This window comes from Cenococcum geophilum, assembly GCF_001692895.1.
Source record: "Cenococcum geophilum 1.58 unplaced genomic scaffold K441scaffold_37, whole genome shotgun sequence".
NCBI classification, from domain to species: domain Eukaryota; kingdom Fungi; phylum Ascomycota; class Dothideomycetes; order Gloniales; family Gloniaceae; genus Cenococcum; species Cenococcum geophilum.
Window position 1 is genome coordinate 639,697 of NW_027137595.1, and position 16,232 is coordinate 655,928.

General features: G+C 46.4%; 6 protein-coding genes across 6 annotated transcripts; 3 read left to right on the forward strand and 3 right to left on the reverse strand.

The window, feature by feature from the left end:
• Positions 1–53: 53 nt before the first annotated feature.
• On the reverse strand, positions 54–717 carry K441DRAFT_199711 (uncharacterized protein). The gene is made up of 2 exons (XM_067640477.1): positions 697–717; positions 54–647 (listed from the first exon to the last, which is right to left on the reverse strand). The coding sequence occupies exon 2, from the start codon at positions 487–489 to the stop codon at positions 265–267; it is 225 nt and encodes a 74-aa protein (XP_067501219.1). The 5' UTR covers positions 490–647; positions 697–717; the 3' UTR covers positions 54–264.
• A 2,497-nt stretch (positions 718–3,214) lies between these two features.
• Positions 3,215–5,143, forward strand: K441DRAFT_664256 (guanine nucleotide binding protein, alpha subunit). The gene is made up of 5 exons (XM_067649327.1): positions 3,215–3,600; positions 3,665–3,849; positions 3,926–4,083; positions 4,137–4,398; positions 4,458–5,143. The coding sequence occupies exons 1-5, from the start codon at positions 3,471–3,473 to the stop codon at positions 4,803–4,805; spliced, it is 1,083 nt and encodes a 360-aa protein (XP_067501220.1). The 5' UTR covers positions 3,215–3,470; the 3' UTR covers positions 4,806–5,143.
• A 1,846-nt stretch (positions 5,144–6,989) lies between these two features.
• K441DRAFT_573382 (uncharacterized protein) lies at positions 6,990–8,697 on the reverse strand (the record flags this gene model as incomplete). Its single annotated transcript, XM_067644052.1, has 4 exons — positions 6,990–7,613; positions 7,660–8,145; positions 8,193–8,463; positions 8,519–8,697. 4 exons carry the CDS (start codon positions 8,695–8,697, stop codon positions 6,990–6,992), a joined length of 1,560 nt encoding a protein of 519 aa, XP_067501221.1.
• Positions 8,698–8,854: 157 nt separating this feature from the next.
• K441DRAFT_664259 (uncharacterized protein) lies at positions 8,855–10,010 on the forward strand. Its single transcript, XM_067649328.1, has one exon. The coding sequence runs from the start codon at positions 9,294–9,296 to the stop codon at positions 9,717–9,719; it is 426 nt and encodes a 141-aa protein (XP_067501222.1). The 5' UTR covers positions 8,855–9,293; the 3' UTR covers positions 9,720–10,010.
• Positions 10,011–11,626: 1,616 nt separating this feature from the next.
• K441DRAFT_664260 (uncharacterized protein) lies at positions 11,627–12,181 on the forward strand. The gene has a single exon (XM_067649329.1). The coding sequence runs from the start codon at positions 11,808–11,810 to the stop codon at positions 11,979–11,981; it is 174 nt and encodes a 57-aa protein (XP_067501223.1). The 5' UTR covers positions 11,627–11,807; the 3' UTR covers positions 11,982–12,181.
• Positions 12,182–12,185: 4 nt separating this feature from the next.
• Positions 12,186–13,879, reverse strand: K441DRAFT_664261 (U-box-domain-containing protein). The gene is made up of 3 exons (XM_067649330.1): positions 13,603–13,879; positions 12,940–13,377; positions 12,186–12,824 (listed from the first exon to the last, which is right to left on the reverse strand). Exons 1-3 carry the CDS (start codon positions 13,844–13,846, stop codon positions 12,640–12,642), a joined length of 867 nt encoding a protein of 288 aa, XP_067501224.1. The 5' UTR covers positions 13,847–13,879; the 3' UTR covers positions 12,186–12,639.
• Positions 13,880–16,232: the final 2,353 nt, after the last annotated feature.

Here is a 16,232-nt window from a genome sequence, read left to right on the forward strand (position 1 = left end):
CGGAATCTACATTCAAGTTAAATCTGAACAATTTAAGTGGTGTCTTCACTTAAAGATGAACGGGAATTTGTATGCAGAATGATATTCATTTATACATACGTATATTTTAAAGATATTAGTCGTCAACACCTCACTACCATACTACTGTCCTTCTCATGCTTCCCGCAGTCCGTCCATAATCATTGGATGCAAGTATTGCCCAAACCCTGATAACACCATTCTAAATTTTTCTTCAAACGTCTTTGTTAATATACTCTACCGGGCCTACGTATGCATGTCTGCCATGGAGATAGTAATAAATGAGAGAGAAAATGACCACAGTTCCATAGATGAGAACACCCCATCCGGATGCGGTGCGGCAGGGAAGAAAATCATCACAAATACAAGGAAGAGAAAACACAAAGCAAGAATGTTGATCGTGAGTCTAGTTCTACCCAAGCTGAAGCGTGAAGTCAGAAGGGGCTCTCCCCGGATGCGCTTCAGGGCCATCTGATCGCAATGATATATGATGACACTAGGCCGACTTAGCTGAGCGAGGTGGTGATGTTGAAGACGATGGAGGAGCCGATGATGATCAACGAAAGAAGAGTTGTGAGGATAATTGTGAGTGTTACAGCATTAGGCGGAATTTTTTGGCCGGGGCGGGCCTAGCGAAGTTAGCATGAATCTCAACGGACGGAGATGCTAGGGTCTCACATATGAGGGGAAAGGAGAAAATGGGAGACTCCGATCTCGGGCAAAAGCGAATAACTGACGGGATGAGGTAGTAACCTGATTAACGGAACAAAAAACAGCAAGATGCACATCACCACGGTCAGCACGGTTACCGCTACGTTCGAGTTCGTGGCATTCAGGACGATCTGGATGTACGGCTAGCCTGTCCGAGTCGCAAGAACGCTATCTATATCTCCGGACTGTAGACATGGCCGCAGGAAGTTGGCGCCCTGGCGCGTGTTCGTCATTAGTCATGGATCTCCTGTCTTGGGATATGATGTGCTCACATCGATGCCATTTCGGCCATAGGGAAGCATGCAGAAGAACATGCCAACAGACAATAAGGAACATCTAGACTCCTCCAGCTGTGCCTCCATTTGCCAAGGCCAGCGCCCCGAGTCTATTGAAAATTAGTTGGTTGTGTTCATTCTGGAATATTGAGATCGACAATGGCGGAATAACCAAAGATCAAGAAGAAGCGGAAGCTGCGCTGCTAAATCGATCAGCACTTGGGAATTTTATTTGTCTTAGATTAGAAGATTGAGTCACTCACTCTTAATTGTTGAAGTTTCCCCATGCGCTGACGTAGGTAACGGAGTTTTGAAAATCAAAGTTCGTCAAAACGCCGACTCGCCGACAAATAACTAGTAAAACTTTAAATCGGTCAAAACCCAGGGATCGGTCAAAACCCCGTTACCTACGTTGCATGTCTCTCTCATCATAGGCTATTCCACGCCTCTCAGATCGCATTGCATCTTCTGGACCACCTGTGTTTTCCGAGTCCCCGGATTGAGAGCCCCTAATAATTACGGCTTCCTTGGCCTCGGTTTGAACCGCTGATATGGTGTGTGCTTTGTGTAGTAACAGCGCTAAATTCAGTTCCGGAGTTCTGGTGGGAGATATGGAAAAGGAACAGTTCCACTGGGACGGGACGAGCTGGCTTGAAAGGCAAGCCTAGATCCTTGAAAAATCTCCAGGATCAAGAACCATCCTTCCCCACTACGGCTCGCATCCGTGCACGTGGCGTTTGGTCCCTTCCGCTGGTGTATTTCGTCCCACTGTTATCGATAAAAGTTGGCCAACAGAATCAATAGGATCAAGGCTTCGTGATCATACGCGTACTTTTGATTCTAGTCTTCGCACAGTCCGCCTCTCGTAGGACAGCGGAAGGGATAGCCTAAAATAGGCCGCCCCATTTTGTCCTCAAAGGCTCAACAAAGTCTATATCATTGGAAGCACGTTTGCGACCCATATTGGCGGTAGATTTGTTAAATATAGCTATGTAGGGTTGCTTGGTAGACCCCCCATTAATGTTTTAGTGTTCGCACGGACTACCAACTTGTTGGACGCACCAGCGCATGGGATACTCGCTGTGGCTAGCTCAAAGGCGTATCGTGGAGCGTAGTCTTTTTACTAACTAGTTCTAAAATAGATATCTATAATATTTGCATATTTGGAATCAAAATTTGAAATTTTATAGCTAATTTTTCATTCGCGCCGAACTCTACTAAAGTCATCCGGTGAACCCTAATATCTCACTAGCTGAGACATACGTGGAAGAAGACTTTGAAAAAGCATATAGAGGTCACGGGACAAAAACCATACACATTGCTGTACGTAACCGGTCGAGGCTGGTTACTAACATTGGTTTCGCGGAGTGATCATTTCCCTGTTCCAACAGGATCTTATCGGGCGAACAGCCAACTGAAACTGTTAAACTGCTGCAACATCCCAGGTCGTGACAATGGAAATAGTGATACTGCAGACTCCCGAAGCCCTCATGCCCTCGCTGAACAACTGTATGAGGAAGAGGAGAGTGCCGCATTCGAGAGGCCAAGCACGAGATAAAGGAGATCATGGCTTGCATAAAAAGTCTAAAATTTGGGTTGGTCTCAGTAAACAAACGTTGCCAAGGTGCATGTACACCGTTAGAGTCGTCATCTGCAAATGTGCGCCATACAAGAGGTAGAACAAAATCGGGTACACAGATCTATGGTAGTGGAAGATTCAGCTTCAAAACAGATGGACAATATGTCGAGGAAGCAATGAGGCTTTCCGTGATTGCTCTGATCACTGCCTTTTTAGTCTTAGGAAAGCTTGCGTCATTAGAGGAAACAGGAGACGGGCCTACCGAGGAAGACAGGAAATAGGGATTACAGAAGTGCAACATGAATTGATCAAACTCCACGACGCCTGTCATTTGTTAAAACCTTGTGCCGAATGAACATCCGATCCCGAGAAAGGCTGAAGCGTGATGCTTAGGTGTCTGCCGCTCCTTGGCCGGCCCGACACCCAACAATGACGTTGAATGGGGAACGCTAGCTCGCGGATGGCCTTCCCCGGTCTCGCGCTAGCATGACTCGGCAAAAACTCAATCCTTAGCTCTCGTACCGGGACCCCAACCTTGGGCGCGGCTGTTTCCACAGCATGGGGCTGCCCACCCATGTAGACGAAGCTTACCCGACCTTCTGGTGACCCTAAATTGTTGCTTTGCCGTACAAACAACAGCACCACTCAGTCCAGCACAGTTCGACCTCATTTCCCTAGGTCCTCAGATCATCTCCCTCCATTGGCAGATCATCCGCTGCTCACCCACAGTTGGCCGCAGCCCTGGAATGCTCCGTGGACCTTTGGGAGAGGCTGTCTTTTGCAAGCTTCCCACGTGCAACCCTCCCGGTTGAGTCGAAAGTATCGACCTTCTGCGGCATTCCTGTTCCCATATTCTTTCTTGTAAAGATCGAGGCACAGTTACTGAAATGAGACTTGGGCCACTATGTTTTGGAAGCCATCCAGACAGCTCCAGCTCGGCGAAGCATCAGGAGATTGAGAGCATCATCCGCGCGGACAAGAAGCGCGCAAAAAAGCAGGTGAAGATTTTGCTCCTAGGTAACGGGAATGCTCTGAATGTTTCTTAGCTGAAGGCAGGAGAACTTACATATAGCTCCTGTAGGTGCTGGAGAAAGCGGAAAGTCCACCGTGATGAAACAGATGCGCATCACGCATAGTGGTGGATTCTCAAAGACTGAACGGGAGCAATGGCGGCACATTATCTTTCACAATCTGATTGACGCCTTCCGGAACATCCTGGTTGTAATGCAGGAGCTTGAGATAGAATTCGAGGATGATACGAACATAGTATTTACTGATTTCCAGCTACCCTACCCCTCAGTTGCCTCAGAATGTAAAGACCAATGCTGATGTTGGTCTGTAGAGCTGCGCGCAAATCGTCGAAACTGACCCAAAAACTACCGTCGAGGATGAGATGTCTACAGAATACCTCCACGCTTTTTCTAGCCTTTGGGCGGATCGAGGGGTTCAGTTCTCTATTCTGAAAGGCAATAAATATGCTTTACATGACAACCTCAGCTAGTACATTGTTCCTTTCTCAATTTTATCGATTATCAAGCTGATATGCCGTGAAGTTATTTCTCTATGGATATCAACCGTTTATTTACTAAAGACTATTTACCCACGAATCAGGACATTCTTGTTTCCCGGCTGCGGACCACGGGAACTACAGAAATCTCGTTTGAAGTGGGGGCCGTAACGTACAAAATGGTCGACGTTGGTGGCCAACGCTCCGAGCGGAGGAAGTGGATTCATGTCTTCGAAAACGTCCAGGTTTTATTATTTTTGGTAGCTATCAGCGGGTTCGACCAAGCACTTGTGGAGGACAGAGGTGGAGTAAGTGCATTCTCATTTACATATTTATGTGGTAGCAACTAATACGGAGTTCGCCCTAGAATCAAATGCAGGAAGCGATCATGCTTTTCAAGTCTATTGCAAATTCTTCATATTTCCGGAAGTCGGCCTTGATCCTGTTCCTCAATAAAATCGACATCTTTAATGAAAAGGTCTCCCTAGGGATGGGTCTTATCCAAAAGCACTTTCCGGATTACCGGGGCGAACCAAATGATGTAAAAGCCGGGAAAGACTTCTTTGCGAAGAAATTCAAGAATCTCGTTGATGACCGCGAAAAGCAACTTTACATACATTACACCAATGCTACGGACACCGATCTTCTGGAGAAGACTATGGAATCCGTTAGACAAGTGATTATCAAAAGTTACCTGGAAGCCTATGGTCTTTGAAAATCTGAGATGTCCGTTTCAAGGAAACTACTCGAAGCCAGGAGACTTTGCGGCTTGAGCCATGAAATTGGATGTGGATTTCTTCATGTGGATTGGCTCTGCTGGAGGATGGATCACACGGCGACGGCGGAATTACTCCAAGAATATTTGTATTTCTGTAGGATATGGAGAGACGTGGACGCAAGTCGAGACGGGAAGTCGTGTGGGTTGAATCGAGGTGTCCGGAATCCGGGGAATGATGTAGGGCGTGTTCATAGAAGTGAATATCAATGTACTTGTGGGTTACTGGTGAAAGCATCGAGATATTCGCCAGGAAATAACACGCGCAATTAGCAACTTACTGCTCAATTAGTGCTTGAATTTCGAGTGATTAGTCTAACGAAAATTATGTTGTCTCGCCAAATTCATCTATTAACAAATGCCCACGAGCAGAGCTCCACTTATCCACAGCACAATTAAAGTTACGGTTACTGACGTGCCCGCGGCGATTGACTTGCGCGATCGGGAGAGGTCCAGATTTGGTAGCTTAACCTCGTACGTCCTCCATTCCGGAAAACGATCAAATTCAATTCCCAATTACGTCATTGTTGCTCCCGTTCACTCTTTGCTCGAAACTGAAGGGCAACGACTTCCCATCCAGGTCAGTGTCGGGAACCTTACTCAGGTCATACTACGGACTGGACTTGCTGAACCAATAACATTGTCGATTGAAAAATTCTGGGTGAACCGGAACATCCTTACTAGATGTCTTTTCGTGACATTTTGGTAGGGTGAAGACCTTCTGCTCTAATGACCAAGAATAAAACCCTAGAGCTTCTACTTCAAAAGCAAGGAGATCACCCCGGCCATATCTGCCGCCCTGAATGTAAGTATCTGACTTGCCCGTGGGAGATTCCAAGTCCAGGTAACGCATTTTTACGGTACAATTCACATCCGTATATATATCATCACGAAAATCCTAAAGTAAGGGCTGAAAAAGACGGTACCGGCAGTCTGAAACGGATCCTCCATTTCCGGGAAAACGTAGAAATCACGAGGATTATTCATTTCACGGATATGAGGCGTGCTGTTGAAAGCTCCATCTGCGGAAGGTAGAACTCATACTTAGTATGATCAAGGACCTCTTTTGACAGAACGCGTGCGATTTGGAATCCGTTTGTGTCCATTGCGAACATGTAGATGCATGGTCTGTTTTTCCCTGAGAGGTTGCACAGCCCAAACACTGACGAAATGACGCCATTCTAAATATTTGGGCGGCAGAATCATTGCTCCATGTTCGAAAGTTGCTTCGTCAGCTCGTATCGTTATCATTGAGGTGCCAAAAAATTATCTCTCAAAAAGAACGCAGAGTTTGTGTCGGTTTTGAATTGGATTCGTGGCCGGCCCTTAGGAGAGTATTAGCACAACTTCCGATGGCATCATTGCATATCAACTAAAAGAGCTTCTCACATAGAAGAGCGTAGCTTAATCTGTTTCCTTTGGCAGTCTTCGGATGTGAATCAAAGCTGACTGCAAGTATATCCACATTTGGATTAACTGAATAGAGGACGTTGTCTGTTGATTTGGCTTCAAAGCCGAGGCAGTCACCGCAGGGCCACTGAGAATTGGCCACCAACACCCCAAACATCCGGATTTTCCAAATTGTCCATAAAATTCGATCGACTTGAATTTGGTGATACTCGTGGATTGTGACAATGCACCATATGATATCACAGCAGACACGAGAAGCCTTTCAAAGTGACGCATGATGTAAAAGACTGCATTGATTGCGTTGTGATCCTTAGATAAAGATTTTCTTTGGAGCGGAAGAATTTCAAAGTATGAGATTTCCGTTGTTTGGGTTTGAAGGTTGAGAGATGACGTGTTAATAAGGACATACTAGCCAACGAGGTCGAGGAAGGGAAGAGCTAAACATTTCTCAGGTAGTCATTGCCATACATCCACATTCGCCGCACACCTTGTATCCCCTAAGGTCCTAAACGTCAATATGTTTTAACCTGTGTATAAACTCTGGATAATTGCGATGAAATACCTCTAGTAAAATATAGGGGCCTCTATCTGTTCAAGGCGTCGAGTGTCTTAAACGCATGGCTACTAGGTAAGTCTATCTTATGGAAGAAAGCATGATCGGGGAAAAGCCCGGCCTGTCTCACCTACCGGTATTTCGAGAAGGCACGAAAGTGACTACTCATGAGACCACTTGCCGATGAATTCAGCCACTTTAGCTTCATCCGTGAGTAGCTCCTCAGACTCTACGTTAATGATACCGTCACCGATCTTTCTTATTGTAGCCTCAAGGCCACTCATGCGAAGCTCTAAGGGCTTGTTTGTGAAATTGATGTTCTTGTAAACTGTGTTGGAGAATAAAGCGGTAGAAACAGCCTGGGCCTCATTATCCGCTCTACCGATGGCCTCTGCGAAGCTATGGCATATCGATGATGCAGCCGCAGAACGGTGACCCTGTAGTCTTTCATCTCTCTTCATGGATGCGGCTGCCAATGCCTCTCGCGTTCCTTCCGCGCTTTCCTGATTGGTCGACAAACCGGTGTTTCGTAGTACATCCTGGACCACTGCAGGAAGCTGCACCTTCTCCACTGGCCTTGCTTTGAGTGGAGGAGAATGTAGAGACTTTAGCGAAGTGCTGACTCTCTTCGCTGGCGCCGGTTGAGACTCGGGTTTTGAATCTATCAATTCTAATGAGACAATAGAATCGATCTCCATGAGAGCTTTCCGGAAGCCGTCAAGTTCCTGTACATGTGTACTGATAGCGTCGAGGCGATTCGTCATAAATTGTAGGGTTGAGAGCACCTAACCTTGTAAGCAATTTAAAACCAGAAATCAATAGGGTTGTTACATATATCAGCCAGGATCGCTGTGCTTCTTTTCGTTGGCCTTCTGAGAGTGTCTTTGTCCGAAGAAGTGGCTCGCGAAGCTCGTGCTCAATAACCATCTCAGCAACAGATGGGATCTCCGCGTATAGCGTCTCAAGCTCGCCTTGAAGCGCTTTTTTCTCCACAAGCAGCTCTTCATGGGAACCAGTGGGGAGGTCGGAGTCAACACAGCCTGATAGGTTCAATTGATAAGTAGAGTCCACTTTGGCTTTGGTCTCTGCAGAGCGGAATGACATGATCGCGCGACACCACTGATCAGAGGATTTTGCTTCGCCAACAATCTCGGGGTTAGTCCCAATATTTGCAGTAATTTGGGGCAGCGCTGCTAGCATTCGATCATCCGAGCTTAGTCGTTCAGTGGTAAATGCAACAAGTGAAGACACCTCAGACTTCGTGTCTTTTTGAGCAACTGCCAGCTGTTCTGTAACAGAAGTCAACACTTCCTCCACCTGGCACATATCAGCGAGATTACCATGAAATGGAATCTTACACTTACAGCTATATCTAACCGTCCCTTCTCTTGAACTTCGTGCCGACGACGATCATTTCGCATATGCTCGACGGAAATATTCGGCTTATTGAGGGTTTTTAAGGACACCAAGGCTTCTCTTTGTGTTTCAAGAACTTGAAACTGCTTCTCAATGGCAGCTGTGGAGCTTTGCAGAGCTGCGATGGCGGCAGAAATGTCGCTATCCTGGTGAGGACATCTTTCCAAGTCTTCAACCTCAATTCGATGAGTAATACTCCTCTTTGAAATCTTACAATACCTTTAATGGTGGTTAGTCAAACCACCTTTAATGCCCTCTAGTTGGGAAGGCCTACAGATCTAGCTCCTCTTTGCTTAAAAGAGTAAAGGGATCGAGGTATTCATCAATCCAGGCAATTGCATCCCCTTTTGTCTTTGGGCTTGAGAAGATGGGCAATACGTCATCTTTGGATATGGAAATCGCGTGTCCTTCGAGAGCAGCAAATAAATGGGCAATAGCAGGTTCTCCATGCATCTTCGATATTGTACTAGTTACTAGCAGAGAGCGGAAAATCGGTTGAGTGTTTCTGCAATTCGGGGCGTCCACAGAGACCAGAAGTGCGGTCGCGTCTCCCCGACACACCAGAGTTCTCCTCTCTACGAGCACGCAGAACTCGCAATTCACCATGACTCTCCGCCATCCAGGTATCCTCCACACCGGAGAGCAAAATCCCTCCATGCACAGGAAACCTAACAAATTCTCCAAATATGAATCAACACGAGGAATATCAGTATCTCAACTTCATTCGCGACATCCTCGAGAATGGAGAACACCAACCAGATAGAACTGGCACGGGGACATACTCCATATTCGCGCCCCCGCTCCCTGCCACGACTATCTTCTGAGCCCTCAAAGTCCCCCACACCGGTATTACCCCTTCTGACAACGAAACGCGTTTTCGCGCCGTCATCGCAGAACTGCTCTAGTTCGTGGCTGAATCCACGTCTTCGAAACCTCTTTCTGAACAAGGAATCAAAATATGGGACAACAATGGTGGTCGTAAGTTTCTGGACAGCGTGGGGTTGTCTCACCGTGAGGAAGGAGATCTTGGGTCTGTATAATGGCTTTCAATGGCGCCATTTTGGGCGGAACACAAAGATGCAAACACAGACTACACGGGGCAAGGCGTTGACCAAATTGCGGACGTCATCGGCAAGCTGAAGAATAAACCATACGATCGACATTATCCTGAGTGCATAGAACCCCGCCGATTTGAAGAAGACAGCTCTTCCGTAATGCCACATGTTCGCTCAATTTTACGTCTCATTTCCACGAGCATCGTCTACAAAGTGGTAAGCTACGGGGCATGCTGCATTGCCTACTTTATCAGAGGTCCTGTGACATGGGACCGGAGTGTCCTTCAACATCGCCTTTTATGTTCTACTCACGCACATGTTGGCCCACGTGTGCAACCTCACCCCAGGGACATTCACACATACTATCGGAGATGCACACGTGTATATATACCATGTCGATGCATTGAAAGTCCAGCTTGAGCGAGAACCACGAGACCCCCCTGTCCTACATACAAAGGGAACGAGGGGGAAGCATTGATGGATGGCGTAGCGAAGACTTCATTGTGAAGGGATATGATCCGCATAAGACTATTACAATGAAGATGTCTGTATAAGGATACGTATGCCGGAGGTAGGAACGGGGTAATTTTGGATGAGATTTGGCGTAATTTTATTTAGGGATAACCATGCGTTCTACCGACCTTGTAGAATGTCATTCTTCAAAGGGCGTCTAAGAGGCATAAACGAGATAATGTTTGTATCATTGGGAAGTATTCAATTATCCAAATCTCTTATTGTTAAAATGTTTTGGATTGCCCAGATATACTGGAGATGAGTCAAAATTTCAATTCACTTTGTTGAACCTTCACCAAACACGCGTCACCCTAACAACAACGAATTCAACCTTCTGAATTCCGACTTTTTCTCAGCCGTCACATACTGTCAAGCATTTCCATTCGAGTACCACAAGCCACCATGGATTCAGATCGATATTTCAACACATAGGAGTTACAAAATAAGCACTGCCAAAGTCGTAGCATGGCTATCTGCCACTGCGCAAGAGTCCGAACCCGCTGAGCGTATTTTACCCGGCTCGCCCAAAGCAGTTGTCAGAGTCTCAAAGCCCGCAGTTCATAAACGCTCGCGGTTCAAGAAATCCGCCAAGCAGGGAGCCGTACAGAATCAACCATGACGGTTCCGGTTGACGGTCTTCCTCGAACGGCTAAACCTATTGTTGCCAGTAAGCCCAAAAGAGTCGTACTTGGAAGTCATCAATATCATCAAGGATGTCATCGACGGCCGAAAGCAATGCGCGACTTGGTTCATGGACCGGCATGAACAGCCTCTCACTCCACGCCAGAAGCAGAGCAATGAAGGACACAGGATATCATTGAAGTACTGAAAACAATCCTTCAAATACTAAGTCCAAGCTCAGCATCCCGCCCAGGCCGGGACAACACACCAGCCTCGTCCACGGATGCGTCGCGGGACAACAAACAAGGATGGGTTGAAGAGTAATTTGTTCGGGTATCTGGATCTAGAGGAACCTCTGCCTTTCGATAACGGAGCAGCGCCTTCAGCTGAACAAGCAAACAGCAAGAAGACTCTAGAGCTATGATTAGACGGTATTGCCGTGATCGAAGAGAGAGTGTTTGCCCTCTTCTACTTCTTCAAAGATTACGAGTCCGTCCGGGACACTCTGAAAGAGGCTTGGGTTGGTTATAAACAAGGTCGGGTGAGCCTTCTTGCAGCTTCTCCGCGGCTCATCTATACAACGCACTTCGACAACAAGGCAACGTTTCTACTCCCCGGCTGGACATGGAAAAGGTTATTTCTTCCCAGACTTTTGCTCGCATTTTCGTAGGCGAAGCACCCACCACAAATCTTGGCTTTTTGCACCACTGGCTTCTCATGACGGGACTCAATCCGAAAGCATTCGCGCGTGACGCCAGGTGCGACCATATGGAATTCGTCAACCGACCGAGGTGCTTCAAGAACCGACGAACTCTTGAAGATGGTTGTCCAATCCTGAGTTTGCTTTGTGCGCATTGGGATGTACCGATACACGAGATGACAATCACGCAGTACGATATCAGTGGTATCGTCAAGATTATCAACGATCTGAAGAACAGGCAGACCATACCTGAATACATGCCAGCTAAGTGATGGGAGCAGAGACACAAGATGACTTCGACCCAGCTTCTTTCGGGGCTTCAGCATGTCATTGCGGCAGAATAGCGCCGTCTACTTCGATTACCTTAATGAACCAGCTATGTATGCAACTGCTTTATAACGGATACTGCTTGACTGTAGAGCCACATCACAAGGTCGAATTAATGCAGGATGACGCTAGATTGGATGCTGTCGGGCTCGCTCCAATGCTCTTCGCTGCCCCTTATTTGGCTGTTGCGATCCAAAGGAACTATCCGGAAGCATTAGACACATTTATTCAAGCTCAAGGTCTAATGAAAATGCGACTTGTAGGGGCCCACATAGAAAAATTCATCAGGCTTCAAGTTGGTATCCCAGACGAAGTCAAACCAGGTGCATCTCATGACGAGCTCTCCAATGACATGTATCAGAGATGAAAGTTATATCGCTAAAGAACTCAGCGCACCTATGCCAGTCGCTCTGAGTTCCTCGAAGCGTAAGCATCGGTCAGGTCCTCCCCAACCCTGCTCCCCAACGAAAAAGCGTGTTAACCTAGCTTCGCCTACCAAGCTCACTGTCGTAGGTGCCTAAGGCTGGAGATGAAGTGGAGATCGGCGAAGTTATGCCATTTTCTCATTCAGTGGAGTTGGTCGATTTTATTTGCGGTGGAGAACTCGTGTAGCTTTTTGGTCTTGCTTGGTGGCACTACATGATTTCCTGTTACCCAAGGTATGTACTAGCTTCAGGAGAGCACACGAGCAGACATGTACCCCTTGTAAATGATATGCCTGTAGATGCATGTCACTTGGCTTTATCGCTGAGGCCATCTTATGGTGAAGATCAATGATGGATACAGCTTTCCTTACGAAATCGTGTAACATTAACCTGCTTACTACTCACCTTAGTCACACTAGCACAAATACATGATTGAGAACTATGCTAGAATAGAGGTTCATTTTGAATATAAAACGCCAAAAATAACTTCCGGGTATAAACCGCTAAAATGAATGTACACGAAGCCAACGAACTGTGCGCCGAAAGATGCTTTGCAAACAACAATGAGCCAAAACGGCAATCTTCTAGCCGAGCACCTTCAATGAAACCCAAGAAACAGGTTGAGAAATGCGAACCTTCCCTGAACCTTTGAATGCGAAGACATTATGACACGAAAGATGCTATACATTTATGCACTGATGATCAAGCATTGACAAAGGCAGGAAACATACTTCCAATTTGCGAAAGCAACCCTTTACCAATCATAAGCCCAGCCAGAGTTCTGCTCCAGGAACTCAGTGCAGGCCTCTCTCAACGCTATGTTCGGTCGGAGATCTTCTATTCTTAGAAGCTCACGAGTGAGAGGATCTGTCGGGCTTCGTTTTAGATGCTCGATCAAAGTCGCTCGCTCATAAGAATGGCCATGCTTCGTGACAACAGCTAAAACGAATCAGTATATTAATAAAGAATAACTGTGTCTCGCCCATAGAAAGCCAATGCTCTAAATTGGTCCCACTAACCCATGATCTCAGTTCAAGTGAGGAGACAGACTTACGGTCATGCATAATCTCAAATGTAATGGGATCAATAAGGTAATCTGGAACCTCTCTCTTGGCCATGTGTTTCGGGTCGCTCACTGCGAATGCCGTCCTCAGATCCGTAACCTTCCCTGTATACGTCTCATTCATGCTTTCACGCTCTTCCTCGGCCTCTACAGTGCCTATTTCCCCATTGGCCACCATCTCATCGATATCAAAGAGCTCTTTCTTCTTCGACTCCTCCAACTTCTCCTCTAGCTCTCCGAGTAATTCCCCTCGCCGTCGTATCCGATCCCTTTCCCGGCCTTCCCATTTTGTCTTCTTACACTTCAAAACAAGTGCGGATATGGTCGCGGCATTGGAAGTTTGAGCGGTGGAGTTAACGCATAGATCGTACGCCATGAGTGCGGAAGAGAGGGCTTCATTAGGGTGATTAATAGCGAGTTGCGCCTGCGCTGCCCAAACGATTAGTCTCGTTCGGAAAGGCTCGACAGTTTCACTCTGCATGTAGATTTGTAGTGCTGCTAAGCGGTGGAGGTTTCGGGCGAAGTTATTCCAGTACCATGGCTCACCAATTACGCGTTGAACCAATTTGAAGTTTTATACTCAGCACCGCAGTCTTGCAACACTCAAAGATAGGTATGGCTGTTGCAAGCGCTTGAAAGTCTACAATGACTTACCCAGGTAGAAAAACGCCTTCATATTTTCTTTCATGAGCTCAACACTTCGGATGCAATCGTCAATGACATCCTGCCACCGTTCAAGCTTCAAGCGGGCATTGGCGCGATTTGTGTAAAGCAGTGGGTTCTTGCTGTTTTTCTGAATGGCCTGCGAATAGCATGCCTCGGCGGAAGCATATTCGCCCTTGTGGAAGTGGGTGTTGCCGCGTTCTTTGAGCTGCTCGGCGGCATGCTCGTTGGCCATGGATGAGGTTATAAACTGCCAGGCAGCTTGCGGAGGTGGTGCACGGGCTAGAGGGAACCGAGGGGTTTTGTGTGAGCGGCTGGGCGCTTCGCCTGACGACCGGGCGTGGAAGCTTCTGGACCAGAGAAACAGCTGACGAATATTATGGGATTGCAAACCAAAACGAATGTTGACTTGCCGGAGTCCTGGTCGTCTTAATGCCCTAAAAGTTGATGAAAGAAGTGGTAGAGTCACTCCTGTTGTTTAAATTTTATTCAGCCTAACTCTGAGTGAATAATCTGACCGGCTTCAGGTACGCTAATTCTTGTCATATTTATTTCCAAAGCTTTTATTTTCTTTTAATGGGATATGCAATCGTCTTCAACGTTTCCATAAGATCAGTTGAAGTGCTCTGTACCTTGTTACAATTGATTTTGGGCGGCTCTTAGCGTCCGCGATTATTTCTAGGAATTTTCAAGTTCTACAAAGATGCCACGCTTTGAGCAACTATGAAGCTTCCAAAATGCCTTACATCGCATCATGTAAAATCGGAAAACTTACATAGCACTGCTGAAGGCATTCCCGTACCTTAAAGTGAGGCTACAGGATAGCACATCTGCACGGTCGCAGTCCTCTGCTTCCGACGAGTATTTGTGTCGCCGAATCGGCGAATATTGACCATTTTCGGATAGTTGCGAACAATGAGGACCGAAGAAAAACTGTAGAAGGAATTTTGTGGGATGACGCTAGACTAGAAGCTTATGACAATCGTCGGGATACAGCTTTGATGCCCGATTCAAAACATATCAACAACATCGCCTTGCAGTCCTGGATATCTTAAGGCAGATAAATCAAGCTACTCCGAAGACACACTCGAGAAGCGGTAAATGGAATTATGGGTCGTAAATTCAAGCTTAACGACATGTATAAGAGCTTCGAGCGCTATCTCCGATTGTACGAGCAAGAGCAAATCATTGCAAATGAAGAAGACGTATGTAGAAGCCCTACGTCTCGGTCTAACCTCCTTTCCAAGGCTGAAGCGCATTACGATAACACCTGAAGCATGTCAACCCTCTTACTTCTTTCCACATTACGAGACCCCCTTTTTTCCGGAGCCTCCCACCTAGCCTTACCATGGCCATGGTATGGAATTCGCCAAAAATTTGCCTGTTAAGCTCATGGTTCATTCAGAGGATCATAGGAAGAAAGTTCAAGACATCTTGAGGGGTTTTCACTTTACAATTTTAGAGCTACTGGATATGTTGCCGCACCACGAAGTGAAAGAGTTGGTGATAGAGACCTGTCGCGGGCCCACCGTGATAAGCCATCAATAATCCATAACGCCGTCAGGAGATTACTGTAAATTGCTCCAACTCCTCCAAGCTCTGCAATTAACAAGGTTTGATCTGGCGCTAAATTGTTTCGAGGCCTCGACCTCCAACCGGGAATGCTCCAAAAGCGGTCTTCTCACCGACGCACTTAAAGAACCTAGAAATCTGAAACGTTTTACTTTGCGAAATACCGCAGTTGTTGCGGACAGGATCCGGGCAGTAACACTTGGCAGTAATTTTACTGTCCGAATCTTCTGCCAAGTTTAATTCTGCCGGTATAAAATCCGTGGCTTAAAGCTTATCTCCTAGTATTCTCTATATGCCTTTGCGCCTCTACGCCTCTACGCCTCTACGCCTCTAGCCTACATTTGCATCTCTATATCTTTATATCTCTACGTTTCTACGTCTCTGCGTTGCCACCCAATAAGACGTGTAAAAAAACGCGTAAGGAGATATAAGTAGAGATATAACGTCCGTCTCTGCGTTGCGGAAAACCCACCGTACCGGAAAATATGAGGGGTACTTTAACCTCAAGCGACTATAACCCTGCGTACACGTTATGCTTCACTATAATTATATATATATTATATACTATAGCTACTCCATAACATTTAAGACCCTCCCTACCCTATAAATTACGTCTATATTATCGCCTTCTTACCTAATTCGCGGAGAGCCTTCTTTTATAGCGTACTAACATCCCTTTACTATAGCACCACCATTAAGCTCTTACTACTTATGATATATATATAAGGGTTATATCTAAGCCTTAGAGCCTTATTACGATGGTAGAAAGTCATTATTAGCCTTATGTCTACTGTAGCGCGCAAATTCATATAGGGTCGCTAACCCGGTCAGTACCTCCAGCCAAAGCGATTTTCAATCCTGGTTAGTGCAAATAGTTACCTAATCATCATAGCGTAATTTACTTACAGTACGGAGGACGACGCAAAAATGGATTTCTCTTTCTTTTTTGGGACTAGTAGATACCCCCCCATAAGGTCGCCCAAGTTATAGGGGCTCTATCGCCTAAGCAACAAGATTTTAGGCGGTCTACATCCCGAAGACCCCTAAAG